This window comes from Typha angustifolia, chromosome 13 (genome assembly GCF_048772165.1).
Source record: "Typha angustifolia cultivar Huaian chromosome 13, ASM4877216v1, whole genome shotgun sequence".
Lineage (NCBI taxonomy): Eukaryota > Viridiplantae > Streptophyta > Magnoliopsida > Poales > Typhaceae > Typha > Typha angustifolia.
Genome location: NC_133251.1, coordinates 3,640,899 through 3,658,809, shown reverse-complemented (window position 1 = coordinate 3,658,809; position 17,911 = coordinate 3,640,899). Strand labels below are relative to the sequence as shown.

The following is a 17,911-nucleotide window of genomic DNA, read 5'->3' as shown; positions in this document are numbered from 1 at the left end:
TTCAACTTCACACACAATGGTGCATCATGTAAGGGGCAGCAAACCCAAATTAAACCCCCTTTATTAAGTGTTTAGTGATCCATACTCATTTATTTCAAGCTGGTTCTAATGGCTCAGGGCTGCAGACGATCTGCTGCACAGTGTACTCCATTTGTACTATTTAATTGATGCATTAAGAGTAATTATTGAAGATAAGCACTAAAAGAACTGTATCCATTCTTGGATCTTGATGTGGCTCAATCATTTAATCATTTACTTATATAATGTAAAACAAAACAATTATCTTCTATACAAGTCTTAGTGTCACATGTCTGTGGCTGCTTTCTAGTTTATCAAAGTACTTAGATCCCTTAAACTGTGATTAACTATCAGAGTTTCATTAGAGAAGGGTTACTCATTATTCAGTTCTATGCATTAGTAGGTGCTAGTAGATTAAAATACTATACAAGATAAGGATCACAGTTATAAGGATACTGAATTAGGGGTTCAGACATAGGGGCAGAACTGGAGGCATGTGACTGTGGAATAAGTAAGTAGGAAGGAGACATACTAACTCAACTTGTATTTAGTATAATACTAAATGATATTGTTTTGATTTTGTATTAAGAAAAAAAATAATTCTCAGAAAGGTGTATAATAGAAGCATAGCGTGTTCTAGTCTCAGAAAATGCAATTTGGTTCACCCACTATCACTATCTTGATAGTTAATTTACGTCCACTTATGATTGACTAGTTATCCAATTTGATCTACCAAACCCTAACCATTTTTCTGGTGAGGAAAGTTCCAGTGTGAGCTGACCAATTAGGGTCAGATCAGACATTCCCTCGATGTTCACCAATATATCGATCATGCATATCTGATTATTTTGATTATGTCTGAAGACTGAATACACGAGACTTTAGGATTTGAATGAGTGGCATTAAGATCGATGTATTAACACACTCCATCCCTTTTCATCCTACTTTTGATCTCTTTGAGCTCTTATTTTAGTAGGTGATATCAACTCCCATATTTAAGTTTGTGACCCTTCAAGTATAAGAATTTTTGCAACCGACCCCAGCTTTGCTAGAGTTTTGATAGCTTATTTTCTTTCTCTCTTCTAGAAATGTTTTCCTAGTCGTCTATGGCATTTTCCACTATTCCCCTCCTAATTCGCATTTTCCACTATTCTCCTTTTTAAAAAGGTTTCCTTTTTCTTCTCTCTTCTCTCTAATTTCTTCTTTTCTCTTTTCCGTTCGTCCATTAGTTTAACCCCTCGCCTCATGTGTCGTCATCTGATTCCCCACTTCTCCCTCTCCTCTGCCCTCTACCTTCACAATCACTCACAACAACAGTGGTCTTGGCTCTAACTGCTACTATTACTTCTGCCATCAATGACCTCCCTATCATTGGTTCTACCTTCTCTCTTTCCCCTTAATCTACCTCCACCGTTATTAGGGTGCCGCCATTGTCGCCACCTCCTAACTCCTCTACCTTACTGCCATCTTCACCCTCCCACCACTACCTCTACTGTAGCAACCGCCAAGATAGCCGCCGACCTTTTCATTTTTATTTCTTTTATTTATTTTGTTTTTGTTTTCCTTGCTTTATTTGTTTTCTATAGGATATTGTTATGCCTACTTCAATATTGGTTCAGATCCGATAGGGTCAGAGGCAGTTGATGGAAGCCCCTTATACAGTGGCATGACATAGCCCATTAAATTTGATACATTATGTTTACTATTATGATGTTGATGTTTCTTTAAGTAGTTATAGCCTTTTTGTTTATGTATGGGACTTACAATATGCTTATAATGATTTGCTAGTAGTAATCTTTTTATTTTGAAATGTATGATATCTTGCCTACAGGCTTTCCATATATATATATATATATAATATACATATTCTTGTGATGTGTAAAATAAGATTGTGATATGATGGCACACATAATAGAATCTTTTTGAGCCTTGATATCTAAGGAGTGTATTGTCTCTGTCTGGCTTACTCTAAGTTGGTTAAAAAAATATCTTAGTTGTTGTGGAGAAGATTACGTAGATAATAGATTAACAGCTTGGTTGTTGTAGAGAAGTTTAGCTAGATAGTAGATTAACTAGATTAGTTGTTGTAGAGAAATTAAAAATTAAGTTAGTTGTTTATTGAGTAGATTAGATAAAAAGAGTATATTAATATTGTGACAGGTTGAAGGTTCTTTACTTGCACATCATACAGCGGAGCAGTAGCTTTCTAGAATTAGAAAATAGAACGAATAAATATGATGAGCAAGCATAAGCTAAATGACGACATACCAGCCAATTGAGCAAAAGAGCAATCGCAATCCAAGGCTTTAAATACACGCCCTCTCTCCTTTCCTTCCGCAGCACGCCTTGCAGGGAATCATGGACACGGAATTTTTTTTTATATTTTAAAAAAGCCAGGAATGTCCACGTGGCACCAGATAAATTCGTCTCTTTTTTAATCTTCAAATTGGAAATTATCCTTCTCTATTCTTCCGGTAATGACAAGATAATTATTATACTCTCACAAAGGGATAGATTTATTGAAACGATTCTTACTTATCCACTATCATCACTCTTTGCTTTGCTTTTCATCCCATCTATGAGAGGAGTCGTTGATGCTCCTCCATACATCATACATGGGTCCAGGACTACAATGAATTTGAATCCCAAAATGGGATGGGAAGTGGGAAGTGGGAACAAGGAGCAGCAGGGTAAGGATGGGAAAAAGGACAGGTGGAGCTGGTAAGGGAAGTGGCTTTCTGAAAAGTAGATGTACTCCGCTATCAGTATTAATTATCGTAAGTGTCATCACTATGAAAGAGCTAATAGCAGGAAAGGAGTTTTTGACCAAATTAGATGCCCTTTAGATTTTATTTATTAAAATAAATTATATCTTAAACTTAATATTTTTTTTAAAAAAAGAATTAACTGTAGCTCTGAATACAATACTATAAGCAGTTTATCCAGCAGACTACAGTCCATGTGAAAAAAATAAATTTAAATAAAAACTAATTTGGCCAGAAACTCAATAGTAAAGTGAGTATTTAAATCATGGCGTCACTCGGGTAACATAAAGTGGGAAGAAGTCCCCACAGGGGAGGCATATCTTAACAAAGTTTCTTTTTTTAATTTGCGGGTTGTGATTCCCTTCTCCTTAGGCAACTGCAGTCAGGAGAAGGAAAAGAGTGTAATCATTGTAGAGAGAGAGAGAGAGAGAGAGAGAGTCACTGTGATAAGACTGGAGGGATAGGAACAAGCTAAAGTGAGAGAGTATGGCGCGTTAAGAGATGGGACGTTAGAGATGTGCCAGTTTTGGTGCTCGAAAATATAGGGGAAGAGAAAAGGAAGAGGGAGGGGGTGGGGTGGGGTGGGGTGGGGTGGGGGGAGTAAAAACAAAAGCGCACGGAAACCATCGAAGATCGCACGGAGAACTAACAGGATAAGGATGGCGCAAGTTAGACGGGACGGGTGTCGATGGGCTAACGTGTGCCTTCTATTGTCAAATCCTTTCATTTGGGAAAGAAGAAACTCAAGCAGCTAGCAGGCCCCCACCAATCCACTGATTCGTGGCTTCTCCAATTTATTCTTTCATTCCGAGTAGTCTTTATTTATGAAAAATAAGATATCAAAAGGACGAAAGTATTAGCAGCAGTCCATAAAAATAAAAAAAAATACATCCACAAACTTTAAAGACTAAATTCTATATTCAATAAGAAATATTATAAGAACGTAAACGCATACCTGTCAAGAGATGCTGTGGCATCTGTTTAGTATTATTTTAATCTTTTGTTTGATATTTAATCATTTTCTCAGTTGTACCAAGATCCAAGTCCTTTCCAGAAAAAAAAAAAACCTAAAGGAAAAGCCTCATTTTTGCAAGATATTACCAAAAAACCAACAAAAACTAAACATCAGGATCTCTCCCGGAGCATGGACGCCAAGCCAGTTACGACCTTCTCGCCTCTCCCCGCCGACTTGGGCTTCAACTCCGGAAGCTCCCACGCGACACTAATGGCTGCCTTCTCTCCCACCTCGCCGGAGTTCTCCGTTTGTTCCTTCTCTTCTTCTCTGACTTCTGTGGACTTGGGTGGAGTGCTGCGCTCGTAAGAGGCAAGCCATTTTGCCCGCATGTACTCGGATTTCCTCCAAGGCGGTATGTGCAAGCCCTTCTTCTTCATGCTCTGCCTGGCCGCCTCGGAAGCGACGGCCACAATCCTCTCGAGCCGGTCGCCCTTCCCGACGAAGATGGACGGCAGGGATTGCAGTGCCGCGCGGTAGCTCTTCGTCGACCGCGCGATCTCGAACTCCGATCGGAAGTCCACGTCCACCAGCACCCGGTCTCCGTCGTCCAAGATCACGTCCACGTACTCGTACTCCCCTGCCAACAAAGTCCAAATCAGAGGGAGGAGCAAACGCACGAATCATAACAAAACGTGGCGGAAATTAATTACCGGCGGGGAAGGAAGGAAACTTCTCCCAGCGAGACTTGCAGATGGAGGCGTCGTAGCCGATGGATCGGAGACCGGCCGTGACGAGACCGCGGAGGTCGTCCTTCCGCTTGCAGTTCTTGCTCTTCTCCACAAGATTTGACACGTCGGCTAAGAGATTCCTCTCCGCGACGCTGGCGCAGAGCACCAAACCCTAAAGCCGATTGGAGATTTAATGATGAGGGATCCCATCACGATGTGGATAAACGAGATATTTGAACCGGATCGTTACCTTGAGGATCTCGGCGGCGTCGCCGGAGGAGACGATCGACGAAGCATCTCCACCGGCGAGGTCGAGCTCGTCATCGGAGATGTCGTCTGAGTTGCCATGGAAGCAGTTGCAGCGGTTGCGGTTGTGCGGCAGCCTCTCGTTGCCGCCACCCTCCATGAAGCTCTGCACCATCTTGTCGAGACACAGCGAGCTCGGCTCGGTATCTACGTCCCTACCGTCTCCGGCGCCGGAAAGCTTCTCCGCCGACGAGGTCCGCAGAACACCGGGGAATTGCCGCTCGAAGAGGCGCTTCAGGCGAGACTTAGCCGCAGGCTTTGCCTGATCGCATCTGATCGTCCCGTTGGAGTCGATCGGCTGGACCTTCATTGGAAATGGCATTCTTTCTACTCCCAAGATTTTTTTTTTTTTGAAGAAAAAAAAAAAACTGCTCGCGTAACCTAAGAAGATGATCGCAGCAACGATGTAGCGAACGGGCAAGGTTACGTCCAAAATCCTAACCCTAGAAACTTACTCCAAAAGAGGAGAGATGAAGACGATCGTGATCAAGAACTCATTCCACCATCGGCACGCCTCGATCGCTCTCATACGAACCAGAAAACCTAGAAGGTTCCTTCGAAGTCTCCGCTCGAATTCTTGCTCCTCGAAAGGCGGCAAAAAGGGCAGTACGGGGAAGGCATACGCAGAATCCCTAGACTCTCGAATCCATCTATCTTCTCCCCTTCTCCTCGTCTCCCCTTCGAACGGTGGCGATCGTTACTCCGAGGTCTGGCGTTTGGAAAAGAGAAAGGAAGGGGGGATGGGGTTTTAAAGGGGACGAGATGGGAGAACGAAGCGCTGACTAGGACTAGATGTATGACGTGGCATTGTAAATTTTTTTTTTTGATTGAAGCGTGGCATTGTAAATGGCGTGTATTATCCATTGCCGAAAGTATCGGTGGGGAAGCTAGTAGGCTACGATGCCTGGCTTATGGTTTGAATTCCAAGGCCGCGCAGATCAGGACACGTGGTATGTAGCAGAAGCGAGACGTGGAGATGAACGTCGAACGGAGGAGTTAATTCGGCGGTGAGGGGACGATATTTCCGATTTAGGCCCCGGTAATATGAGAAATTATGCTCTTCGACGTAATTCATTACTCCGAAAGAGGGAGCGGAGGTACCAAATTCGCAAGATCGAACGACTTGGTTTCTGACGCGTGTCCTTTATCGAAACTAATTCCTGTACCAAGAAAATCTTCCGAGATATTAGTCGTGAAACAAGCGGATTAATAATTAATTTAGGGGATTCGGATTGGTCTTGAAATCGAGTGGTAGTCTTCCATCATAACATAAATTTGTTGCATAACGTCTTGAAGCCCTTATCCAATCCTGGTGTCTTCGTATTGTTTACCAAATAGAGCTAAGTTAAAAACAAAAGAAAAAGAAGAAGACTTTATTTGTAACAAAAGAACAAAGGTTGTGGTGTTATTTGTAATTTGCTCAATTAATTAACAGGTTGCCCTCTTCACTGCTCTTACCTAAATATAATTGCGACAACAAAATAAATAAACAAAGAAAAACTCTGATGGTATTTTATTTTATGGAGGTTCACTTCATCTGGAATTTATACAGTAAGATCCTAATACAACTTTGTAAACAATTTAGGTACGATGTCCCCGTCAAGTTCTATTATATGATCACTCAAGATTCCAACAAAAATAATTCTTATGTTGACTTGTTCATTAAGAAAGGAGTTTAAAAAGATTTAATATGCAAATAGACATGTATTTATAAGCTGCTCTTATTTCAGAGGAATTGTTTCAGATATATTTCAAAGAACAAATATATTAAGATGGACAAATTCCACTAAACATTATTGAGAAGATTGGAGAATATTTATACCGAAGGATTTGAGAAGTGGATGTGATATCTTATTATCTCTTTAAGTTTTTTTTTATCAACCTAATAATTCTATTTCCTTTCTCCTATTTTAATTCCTTATGTCACATCTAATATTTATTTTTTCATAAATAAATAAATTTGACGAGGTATACCCCCTATTCTGAAATAACATAAATTTATCTCCATCCTTGCCTCCACTGAACTATAAGAGGTGCAAATGAGTAGAATGGTTCAGTTCAAACTTGACTCAGATCCTACATAATGCCCTTCATAGTTTGCACTTTAATAGACATATATTCAACTAACAACATTTTCCAATCATCTTGACAAAATGAGCATGTAAAGCAAAAAGATTATTTGTAAAACCAGCTAGAGTTATGTCCATCTCTTACAAATTGAAGTGAGTAAATCTCAAAAATCTTAAATATTAGAAAGTTTTGAGTATTTACCTGCAAATATTTGCTGCAATTGCCCCAAGAAGCTCATCTGATCCCAGGATAAGATGCCCCCCCAGAGAAGCTACATTATTCAAGAAAGCAAGTTTCACAAATAAAAAGAAAATTATGAAAAATCAAGAGAAATGAGCAGTTGAAAATTCATTTCTTTAACATGCTTGCCAAAAGCTAATGGATATCTTCATCCACAGGATTAATTGTTCACTTACAAAGTGTGCAATCACATACTTCACATTGGCAGCTGCGAAGTCTCAATGGTAGTTAAAAAGAGGAAAAATATTATCAGATATAACTCCATGCTTATTTTCTTCTGCTCATTGTTAGTAACACTGGTCAACCATCGAAACTTTTAAAAGAGTACAACCCATCTCCCAACTTAATAGGACCGCAAGTTACCTGAGTGTGGTCTCTTTAGAGATATTTGGCAACATGAGCATTAAAAGCTTGGATTTTGATGTTATCCCTATTTAACTGACCAGAAGACATTCTAAAACATAAAAAGGAGATAAAAGAAGTACGAAACCCTCCATAACTAATACTGCAAATCAAGTCAAATTGGACACAAAAGTAACTACTAGAGATCCCAAATCTAGCTCAAACCAACCATCCTATTGGTCAGATACATATTCTACAAAAATAACACAACCTTCATCCTGGTTTATAAAGGATCAAATGGGAACTCTACAAAAAAGAATTATTGAGAATAAATATGAATATGCACTACATCAAGCAGTTGAACTTTCTAAAGAGCTGCTCTGATTTGAATTGCAAAGAGAGGAAAATCAACCATGTTGAGTGGCATATACAAGTCTGCATCTCTCTTTCAGTATAGATACCACAAAGCTACATTAGTGAAATCCTTCTAAAGTTACTTCTTGGACTTCAGCATATCTTATGAGTTAAAGACGGGAAGTCCTTTTCTACAATAATATTTATGGTTGAGATTATGTAAACCATGACACTGGGCCTGTGGGAAGATGGGATGTCTTATTCACGTATTCCACACAGCCAATCCCCCTCAATCCCAGTGCTGATAGTTTTTGGTCCCATAAATCTATAAGGCTCTATTTGATAGCCATGTGAATTCAAAAGGCTGGTCCCGAAAGGTAGCTGCTAGATTTTGTGGATGAACTGCTATTGGCAAGTCCCAAGACTAATGGTGCCTGATAAAGGAGAATAGATAGAGCACTGCTTAGCTTCACAGGAGGAAATGCAAATATTGAATGGATGTTACTAGTGAATATTCTTCAGGCTTTTACTGAGAAATGGAATTCAAAGAAAACCTAGAAAAGAACTTTTTCACAATTTTGAAAACCTAGAAAAGAACTTCTCACAATTTTATCTACTAGGTACATTAAGAACATCTTATATAAAAAGTAATCATACAATAATGATAAATGAACGAACAACTAAATTTCCGGATGACATAGATTATCATCCAAATATAAGAAAACATGAAAAAAATAAATTAAAAGTAACTATAAAATAATTCAGTATACCAACAGGAGGACAAATGAAACCCAGCAGACATGTCGGTTTCCACCACACACTATCTATCCAGATTATTGCAAACATTTCTTATGAAGAAAAAGGAAGAAAATTAGGATTCCAGTATAGCATAAGCACGCTTCATTTCATTAGCATCCACTTATAAGCCATTATTGTCATTATTTGTAATGTCATATGTTTGTGATACTGGAGCATTTCATAGTCTATCTCAAAATTTCATACAATATGATTATGTACTTGGTCTCATATTCTTATTACAGATAAGACAATCTCTAATGCAAAAAAAATAGTCATTATATAGTTAGGCATTAAGAATATCTCAAGCTAGTAATAAAGTGCTCTATGTCCTTTTCGCTGATTTCAAGTATGATTACTTTGTCACTGAGTTATTATAGATTATGGACATATGCAGGTGGCTACAACATAATTCTCAACCATATGCATCACTGTTGTGCCTATATTACTGCTAACTTGTCTAGAGTTAACCAACAGACATAGCTCCAAGTTTGGTCGATGTAAGATAGCTTCTATCAGCTGAAATAACTGAAGGTCTTGGTGTTGTGAGCTATTGAATTTATTGAATTCCAACAAAAAGCATCCCTATATTGTGCTTATATAATCTTATACATCTTTGAAAGAGTTCTTTTCCTCAAAACTGACTGATAATTCCGTCTTTCATCAGCTCTGCTTTATCCAATTACCACAATATCATAATGAGATTGTTATGCTGGAACCAATGATTCCGATACCAAACTGCCAAGTTAATTGCCAACTGCAAAATCAGGATAGTTACATCCAAGGAGTTGTCGCACATAGTTTTATAGATATGCATTCTGCCAATTTGACATTAAGGTAGGTAAAATTACTTGGCCACCTGCTTTATTGAAGAGAATTTTTTTTTAAAAAATTCGATGCCCTAACAACTGCAAGGTGGGGGTAGGCCTACAATCTAATGATTCAGTTTCACCGAACTATAGTTGTGAATGCTTTGTCATTTTAATAAATCAAGTTACTTCCCCTATAAAGTTTACCATAGATATCAGATTGCATACTAAATTAATTCAGGAATGTTTTCTTGACTTCAATCCATTACTCGGTGTTCTTCCATTAGAGCTATTGGGAGGTAGGACGGATGCTTTAAAACAAATAAATTTCTGTTCTTTTGTGAGACAGTTAATAGATACCGTGATCATGATCTGATTTATGGATGTATACACTATAAGCTTATGTAGCTTAGTTAGTCGTGCAGCAACTATTGAAAATTAATATAAGCATCTTACTCCTTAAATATTTACATGATTCTCAAGTAAATTGGATGAAAATATACATAAGGGGACCTAACAGAAAGAAATGATTTTAATTTGATGACGGAAATCAGAGTTAATTTTGGATAAAATGTAACTAGTATATTCACAATACAGGAGTGTCATATTTGCAGATGATGAACGCTATACAGAAACAAGGAAGAAAGAAAAACAACACAATAATAAGTTCTCTTAGTATTTTGTTGTCACAAAGTGAAGAAAATTGCTGAAATAGATTTCTCACAACACTTCAGATCTATTATGTTGGTAGGCCTTATTATCAAATAAATTATTAATCAAAAATCGTTAAGAGCTATATCATGAGCTAATATAAAATGACAAAATGGACATGAGCTTGACGAAACAAAGAATGAAAGGCGTAGTTTCAAGAGGAGAGTTTGGTGTATTACTAGTTCCACCAGAGCAGATGATATTGCTAGAGCTTCTCCCACACATTGTTAATCATAACCGTGGAGGAACAAACAAACCTTGAGAAGTACAACAGGAGTTATAGACAGGTCATCTAAAATTACAAAATGAAAATATATATACATATTTGAGCATAAATTTGCAGATAAAAGCTTCTGAGAATGTGTGCATGTATGTGAGCTTCACCATTTATTCAGAGAAGGCATAGTGTAATAAAACTTAATTGATGAAAGATTTTCAAAGTCACTCTTGTATCATATAGCACAAAAAATTAGATATTACAAGAATTTTATAGAGGAGAACAATGACTTCCAACATAAATGAAAACTGCAACATGATAAATATGTTAGGGATACATTTCTGCCTATTTACCAAATCAAAGTGTATGGCATAATAAATTTTGTCTTGCTTATTAAAAAGTCCATAGTCACAACATAGGATAACATGTATTTACTCGAGCATCTCCAATATTCCTATTAAGAAGGAAGCTCACTGACTTTATATTTGCAATAGATAATTATACACGTTCCTATTGCCTGATTTGATTGGCAACTTATGAACTGTAGAAGATATAAGTTTTTTACCTCTGCTAAATCTTAGCTTCCTAAAAATCTCACAGATGAGAAAGTATACAACTCCACATCGATGTAGGGGCTGTTTAATTTCATGTATTTCAAGATGCAGCATCTATTGTGTTAAATGAGAAATCAATATAAACAGAAGTTTATATCTTCTCTCGTTCCTTCCCATTAAAGGTTGAGAGAATGTGTTTTGACATCCACTTAATTAGAGTGAATGTCACTATACTGTATATTAGCCCATCTTAGCCCTTGAGAAAGATATTTCATGGGATCTATAAACTAAAACCTTGTTTTTATACTACACTTTATATGCGTAGATACAGTTTTTTCAATACATAAAACAAAACAACCTCATAGATTAATATAACTGTAGGTTGCATACTATCTTATTGGCTTATATATCCCTTTCTCCGTTTCTTATAGGATATAGAGCTAACAATGTTATCCACACACCCTTTTCTCTACTAGTAAAAAAAAACTCTATATTATTTTTCACATGGTGTTTGGTGAAACATCTTTCACACTAAAAGACAGATAAAACAGGCACAACGAACAGATGTTTGTTGCATGCAATTTTTCAAGGACTGAACCAACATTGTCCATTTAACTTTCCATTTGGTCAGTGTCCTTATACCTGCTGCTGATAATGCTTGCAGTCAGTGCCAAGCTCTCATCAAGGTTTCTTTCATAGAACCATTTGAGATAACATCTTTCCAATCATAAACAGGACTATGATTGAACATTCTGTTGCTCAATCTCCACTAAGTTACGCACTAAGGTTAGGTTTCGACTATTTGCTGTTGACAGTGATTATGATTAAATAGAAACAGTATATGCACAACAAATCCCAGTATATCAAAATGGCCTTATAGTTACTTTTAAAACAATAAACTGCATTTTTTGAAATCAATCATCTTAGCATTTTCAGTATATAGCTGGTCGGCACACAGCTTGAAAGATGGGAGGGCTCCAAACTGATAAGATTTGATGATTTATAATAAGCCTAAACAAAATGGTAGGGATGTTTTCCAAAATTTCAACCAAATCACACTGAACCAAAGATAGATTTGTCCATGGGAGCCACAAGATGGCAAGTTTAGTAATCTAAGTTCTTGATTGTTGTTTAGCCTCATGCAAAGCCAGAGCAACTTGCTGGAATTGGAGCATTATGGATAAAAGAGAATTATGAGTAGCTGATAACTTTCGATATAGGAAGTTGTGTTCACATGAAGATACAAATAAGCCAAAGAACCAATGAGGCTCAATCTCTGAACTCTCATTTCAAATAGATATCAAACAAGATTGCCAGGATTTTGACATTATATCAAAAAGATATTTTTCAAAAAATTTACATAAAATGAGATATATCAATTCGAGTTATTGATGCCAACAAATAGTTGTCTAGAATGATAATCTTATACCTGTTGCAAGCTATTCAAAATGGATCAGATCCTCCATATATACATTTTCTAGCTCAAGCCCAAGTCTGTGACCACAGGCACTTGAAGCCATTCCAAAGTATTGAGATAATACTATAGAATACTGTACCACGATTCTCTTTCCCAATTCTAAATTTCAATGAGGGTGTCTTTTTGCAAGAACTAGTTTGTCCTATGAAATGAATACCATATAAATGTATTCCAAAACCTTTTTAAACAAGTTTACATGAAAGACTCTACCACCCTGTTAGCATCTGCAGGAGTTACAATTGAGTTTGAAACCTTATATTTCAGAATGACTGCACAATCTTGAACATAACTTGCCTCAAAGAAGCTCTAGATAAATTTAAACATGATTAAGACAAATTAATGACAATGTTCTCTTCCTTTCACTCATATAAATGATATATAGCCTCAACTAATTACGTCAAATTAATCAAATCAGGCATCATGCCTACATTTTCCAGTTCGACCCCAAATCCGCCTAATCATAAGAACTCGAAGCTACTCCAATCTCCTGATCTCGTATCACAGAACTTACAGTTCCAAGAACCAAATGAGATTGAGCTTCTTATACGCGATCAAACGCTATAACAGAATCCAATACTGAGATTGAATAAAATCAACAATCTATCCTTGTTATCAAGAACACCGAACTGGGATGTAGAAATATTGGAAGAAAACACCACGAGATGAGAGTTTACCTGCAATCGCTGGTTGCGATCCCATCCGCCTCTTCGATCTCAATTCCCTTCTTCACTCCCACCGTAGATGTCGTTCTTTTAGCTCGTTTACTCCAGTTCTATTTATAGTCTACCATATTCGTTTATGTTATTCCATAAATTATTCTCGAATAAAGATATAATAATTACTTTAATATAATATAAAACAAAGAAAAACTATTTTATTTTCTATAAAATTATCATAAAAATTATCGAATTTAATATAAAGTAATATTTATATTTTATAATAGAGTTATTATTTCTAAGTAAACGAGTTAAGACTACTCTGGCGTTACAGTAAAGATTGTATAAGCGAATCTCCAATTAATAGAGTCATACTTCCCCCGATACTCGGCCATTACTTCCCCAAATCACCCATAAGAAATAATTTATTTTCATCGAACCCTCACATTTTCCACGGATGATGTTTTCAAATGTCAAGGGTAGTTTAGGCATTAAATCCAAAGTCGCAAATCCCCACTCTACCCTCCAAAGGTAAACCGCCTTGCTTCGAAACCCAATCCGTTTATTTTATTACTAAATCGCCCCCGCAAACCCAAACCAATCCTTCCTCTTTCGACTTCTTCGAGCAAAAAGGGAACCACACAGGTATACTCCCATCTCTCTTCCTTGGATCTAAGGGTTTCTTCTCTCGATTCTATTAGGGTTTTCTTGCTCTAGGTTCGGATCCCTCGTAGGGTTCTATCGCTTGCTCCTTGGGTTGCGATCTCGGGTTCTTTTGGTGATTAGTTGTTCTTGTGGTCGATTTCAGCAAGAGAAATGGCGGGAAAGGGAGGAAAGGGGCTTTTGGCGGCAAAGACGACGGCCGCGAACAAGGATAAGGACAAGAAGAAGCCGGTGTCTCGGTCTTCCCGAGCCGGTCTCCAGGTAAGCTACTATATCCCATCTTCTTCGCCTTGGTTGAAGCATCTTTCGAGATAACGTAGAATTGATTTCTCATAATTTAACGGATCAATTGACTATATTTTTATCCATAGATCGACGTATGGAAAATTTGAAGTACAAGGATATATTTGTTCGTTTTAATATCTCCAGATCTAATATGTGGCGAGTCTTAAAGATCTATAGATTTACGAAAAGTCGGTAAATTAGTTGATCGAATTGCTAAGGAGAAATTTGATGGTTTAACTTCAATCCGATGTTACCACGGAATTAGAATTCCTGGAATTGGTTTTAATTGTTGAGCGTGATTTAGATTCTTGATTGCTGTGTGTTTGAGCACATAATCTCTTAGTATTATTCTTGATCTTTGATGGGGTTTACTGCATGTTGAAGCAGATCGTCCTTTTCTATTGGACTGTTAGTTGTCAAAATTGTGTCATATTATTATATGCTTCTTTTTACATGTAAAGTTAGCGTAAAATTTTGTAGTGAATATTTATGCCCATATCTTTGCCAGAAACACCTGAAGAACTTTTAGGGAGGTTTCAGAGAGGATCACCAACTGCGACTCCATATTCTTACACATACTCTATCATGTCGTGATTAGGATTTATAAGGTCACTCCTGTGTGGAGTTGGTCTTTGGGTTACAAAATATATGATACAGGTTGGTAGCGTAAGAGATGATGCATATTTCCCTCAATTATTCAGAGGACTGAAGGTTCTTTTGCTAACAACATTTTTGCTATGTGAGACATACAATTTTTCACCTTAATAGCCAGGGGTCTCACCTCAAGTATGGTATATGGTACATGTTGGGTTAACTTTTTCGCTAGGCTTTTGTTGCAAATGGGAAAGTTTTATTAGGCTGCCTTTAACTTATTTGTAGTCCCACATCATTGCAATTTTTTGTCAGACTTGAAAACAGTTTACTTCTTTGCATTTGTGTTGCTGTTCAAGTAATTGTTATCATTCCGCCAAACTCTTGTTTTATTGGTGTTGCAAAATATGTAGTTCCCAGTTGGCAGGATTCATCGGCAGCTGAAATCTAGGATTGCCGCAAATGGCCGTGTGGGAGCCACTGCAGCAGTTTACTCAGCAGCAATTCTCGAGTATTTGACGGCAGAGGTGTTGGAACTAGCTGGGAATGCAAGCAAGGATCTTAAAGTGAAACGTATCACTCCTCGTCACCTTCAGCTCGCCATCCGTGGGGATGAAGAACTTGACACCCTCATCAAGGGCACCATTGCTGGAGGTGGTGTCATCCCCCACATCCACAAATCCCTCATTAACAAGTCCTCAAAAGAATGATCATAACATAGCTGCTTGATCTGTGGGATTTATTCCAAGAGGCTTATGCTTATGCACAAGTTAATTTTCTTCAGTTCTAATTGGGAACACATAGGTTGTTAATTAGGACAGAAGTTGGTTATTTAACTGGTTCCAGTTAAGTAAAGACTTGCCTTCTTATATATTGGCGTGTAATCTAACTTCATAGTTTTAAGAATCGCAGTAGTTTAGCCTCTGCTGTTGCTGGAAATGATGTTGATATATGATGATATCTTCATGTTTGTGTTTGTGGTCTTCTTTGCATCTCCTAGATATCTATGCTCTTTTATGGTTTGATAACTACAGCCTACAGATTTACTGGATATGCACAGCATTATTCTACTTGAAGTGTCGCGAACGTTGTATTTCATGCTGACTCTTTTTTCCTCGTTTAGATGCAAAAAAATCTTACTCTGTTACTCACCTGACGGTGTTAATAAAAAAACATGTAACAATTATTTTATTCTTCTTTTTTTTAAAAAAAGTTTCTAAAATAATAAAAAAAATAGTCCTTACGGGGTCTAAAAATGATCGCAGGATACAACAAAAAATAAATTACTAGGTCTAGTTCATGGGTTCTAATAATTTTTTTATCAAACATTATATCCATCAAAATTTATTTATTTATGTATATACTCTTGTAAATTATTATATTTGCGTATACACCTTAGTGGGTGATGATTATAAGATAAAGAGTGTAAAACCCACTACCCAATCAAACCACATCTTTTGGGAGACGCTAGTCACTCTCGTCATCAAGTTACTCTTAATCACATAATTAAAGTATCCATCTTTAGTTTCCTTTATTTTGTTCCCCCTTCAAAGTAGTTGTAACCAAACCATCCCAATGTGTCAAATTCGTGAAGTCGGAGGGCATTTCCGGTATCCATCTAAAATTTCAAAATTCCAAACCTCCCCCCGAAAGCAACCGCCTATTTTTCCCCCAAAACTTCGTCTATAAAAATACCCAAAATTCCAACCCTATCTCTCTCTCTCCTCTTCCCTTTTCGTCCCAGAGATATAATAGAAGAAAAAAGTGTCGAAGAAGGAAAAGAGCTAAAGAGGTAACTAATTCTACTCTCTTTCTCCACTAACTTAGGGTTTCACTTCTCGATTCCGACTGGGGTTTCCGTTTACTCTCTGGAAGAATCAGGGAGAGGGACATGGCGGGCAAGGGAGGAAAAGGTCTTTTGGCGGCCAAGACGACGGCGGCGAGCAAGGACAAGGACAAGAAGAAGCCAGTCTCGCGATCCTCACGTGCCGGCCTCCAGGTGAATTGGAGGCAGTTCCTTTGCTATTTGTTATGGTTGAGAGATTTGTTAGATTAAATCTTCTTTGGTATGCTCATAGGTGCTCTTTTCTCGGAAATCCTGGAGGGAAAAAAAAATTTAGTTGGTCTTAGAATAAATCTGAGATAGCTGAATGAGAAAATAAGGCTATTGGCATAATGCTTTCTTTAAGATCAAACATTATCCTATTCTTGGCACCTGTCTTCTTGGGAAAAAAAGCATCTTATTTTGTGTATACTTTTGGATGATGTGGGTGTCTAGATCCATAATTATAGCCCCTGTCAAAAAGAAATGTGGATAAAATTACTGGCTTTTGCTATGTCAACTCAAGTCTACCAGATGGAGTAATGTGCTTTTATAGCTAAATTAAGAGGATGGAGTTGAATTAGAAGAATTAGTTCAGACATCTTATACTTAAATAGGCATTCTCTCTCTCTCTCTCTCTCTCTCTCTCTCTCTCTCTCTCTCTCTCTCTCTCTCTCTCTCTCTCTCTCTCTCTCTCTCTCTCTCTCTCTCTATATATATATATATATAGAAGGCCACTATATTGAAACATCTTGCATACACTCACTCATATACATATGCAAAATAAAACGTGCCATATTCCCAGTTGGTTGATGCAGTAGTTAGTTTTTGTTCATTAGTTGATAAATGGTTATGTATCTGTGTAGTTCCCAGTCGGGCGTATTCACCGGCAGCTGAAAGCAAGGATCGCAGCAAATGGTCGTGTTGGGGCCACTGCAGCTGTGTACTCGGCAGCGATTCTAGAGTATTTGACGGCAGAAGTGTTGGAGTTGGCAGGAAATGCGAGCAAGGACCTTAAGGTGAAGCGTATCACGCCGCGTCACCTGCAGTTGGCCATCCGCGGGGATGAAGAACTTGATACCCTCATCAAGGGCACCATTGCAGGAGGTGGAGTCATTCCACATATCCACAAGTCTCTCATCAATAAGTCCTCCAAGGAATGATCACTACGCTTCTTAACCCTTTTGCTTTGGCTCTGTTTAGAAAGAGGTTGTAACGTTAGGTTTGGACTTTCGGATGCATATTTTGGCTTTTGATTGTGTGTTAGGTAGGTAGGTGTATGATTGTAACTTATTTATGTTATTGTGATCAATGGGACCAAACATGAAAGTTGTAGTTGCTTTGGTAGTTGGGATAGCGCCTCTTATTAAGTTAAATGCACTTTGTAAGTGCGTAAACTGTGTAATTAGACGGTTGCACCTGCTTTTGTCCTTCATCCCTGTTGTCAGGTAATATGCTTTCCGTCTGCGCTTGCGAGGTTAGTAGGTATGAAATCCTTGTTAAAATTGGTAATGAATAATTAGTAGCTCTTTGTTACTGTGTTCTTATCTAAA

At 37.8% G+C, this 17,911-nt stretch overlaps 3 protein-coding genes across 5 annotated transcripts; 2 read left to right on the top strand and 1 right to left on the bottom strand.

Annotated features, from left to right (window-relative positions):
• Window positions 1-3,691: 3,691 nt before the first annotated feature.
• On the bottom strand, window positions 3,692-13,105 carry LOC140774047 (uncharacterized). The gene is made up of 5 exons (XM_073116881.1): window positions 13,016-13,105; window positions 10,273-10,350; window positions 4,717-7,113; window positions 4,449-4,638; window positions 3,692-4,375 (listed from the first exon to the last, which is right to left on the bottom strand). The coding sequence occupies exons 3-5, from the start codon at window positions 5,092-5,094 to the stop codon at window positions 3,909-3,911; spliced, it is 1,035 nt and encodes a 344-aa protein (XP_072972982.1). The 5' UTR covers window positions 5,095-7,113; window positions 10,273-10,350; window positions 13,016-13,105; the 3' UTR covers window positions 3,692-3,908.
• Window positions 13,106-13,533: 428 nt separating this feature from the next.
• LOC140774644 (probable histone H2A variant 3) lies at window positions 13,534-15,512 on the top strand. 2 transcript variants are annotated; one of them, XM_073117721.1, is made up of 3 exons: window positions 13,534-13,642; window positions 13,806-13,921; window positions 14,950-15,512. In XM_073117721.1, exons 2-3 carry the CDS (start codon window positions 13,814-13,816, stop codon window positions 15,244-15,246), a joined length of 405 nt encoding a protein of 134 aa, XP_072973822.1. In that variant the 5' UTR covers window positions 13,534-13,642; window positions 13,806-13,813; the 3' UTR covers window positions 15,247-15,512. The 2 variants fall into 2 exon arrangements, with proteins under 2 accessions (XP_072973822.1, XP_072973823.1); XM_073117722.1 differs by having other exon boundaries at window positions 13,571-13,642; window positions 13,715-13,921.
• Window positions 15,513-16,182: 670 nt separating this feature from the next.
• On the top strand, window positions 16,183-17,790 carry LOC140773556 (probable histone H2A variant 3). Of its 2 annotated transcripts, none has more exons than XM_073116173.1 (3): window positions 16,183-16,328; window positions 16,412-16,535; window positions 17,225-17,790. In XM_073116173.1, the coding sequence occupies exons 2-3, from the start codon at window positions 16,428-16,430 to the stop codon at window positions 17,519-17,521; spliced, it is 405 nt and encodes a 134-aa protein (XP_072972274.1). In that variant the 5' UTR covers window positions 16,183-16,328; window positions 16,412-16,427; the 3' UTR covers window positions 17,522-17,790. The 2 variants fall into 2 exon arrangements, with proteins under 2 accessions (XP_072972274.1, XP_072972276.1); XM_073116175.1 differs by having other exon boundaries at window positions 16,187-16,328; window positions 16,418-16,535.
• The last annotated feature ends 121 nt before the right edge of the window (window positions 17,791-17,911 follow it).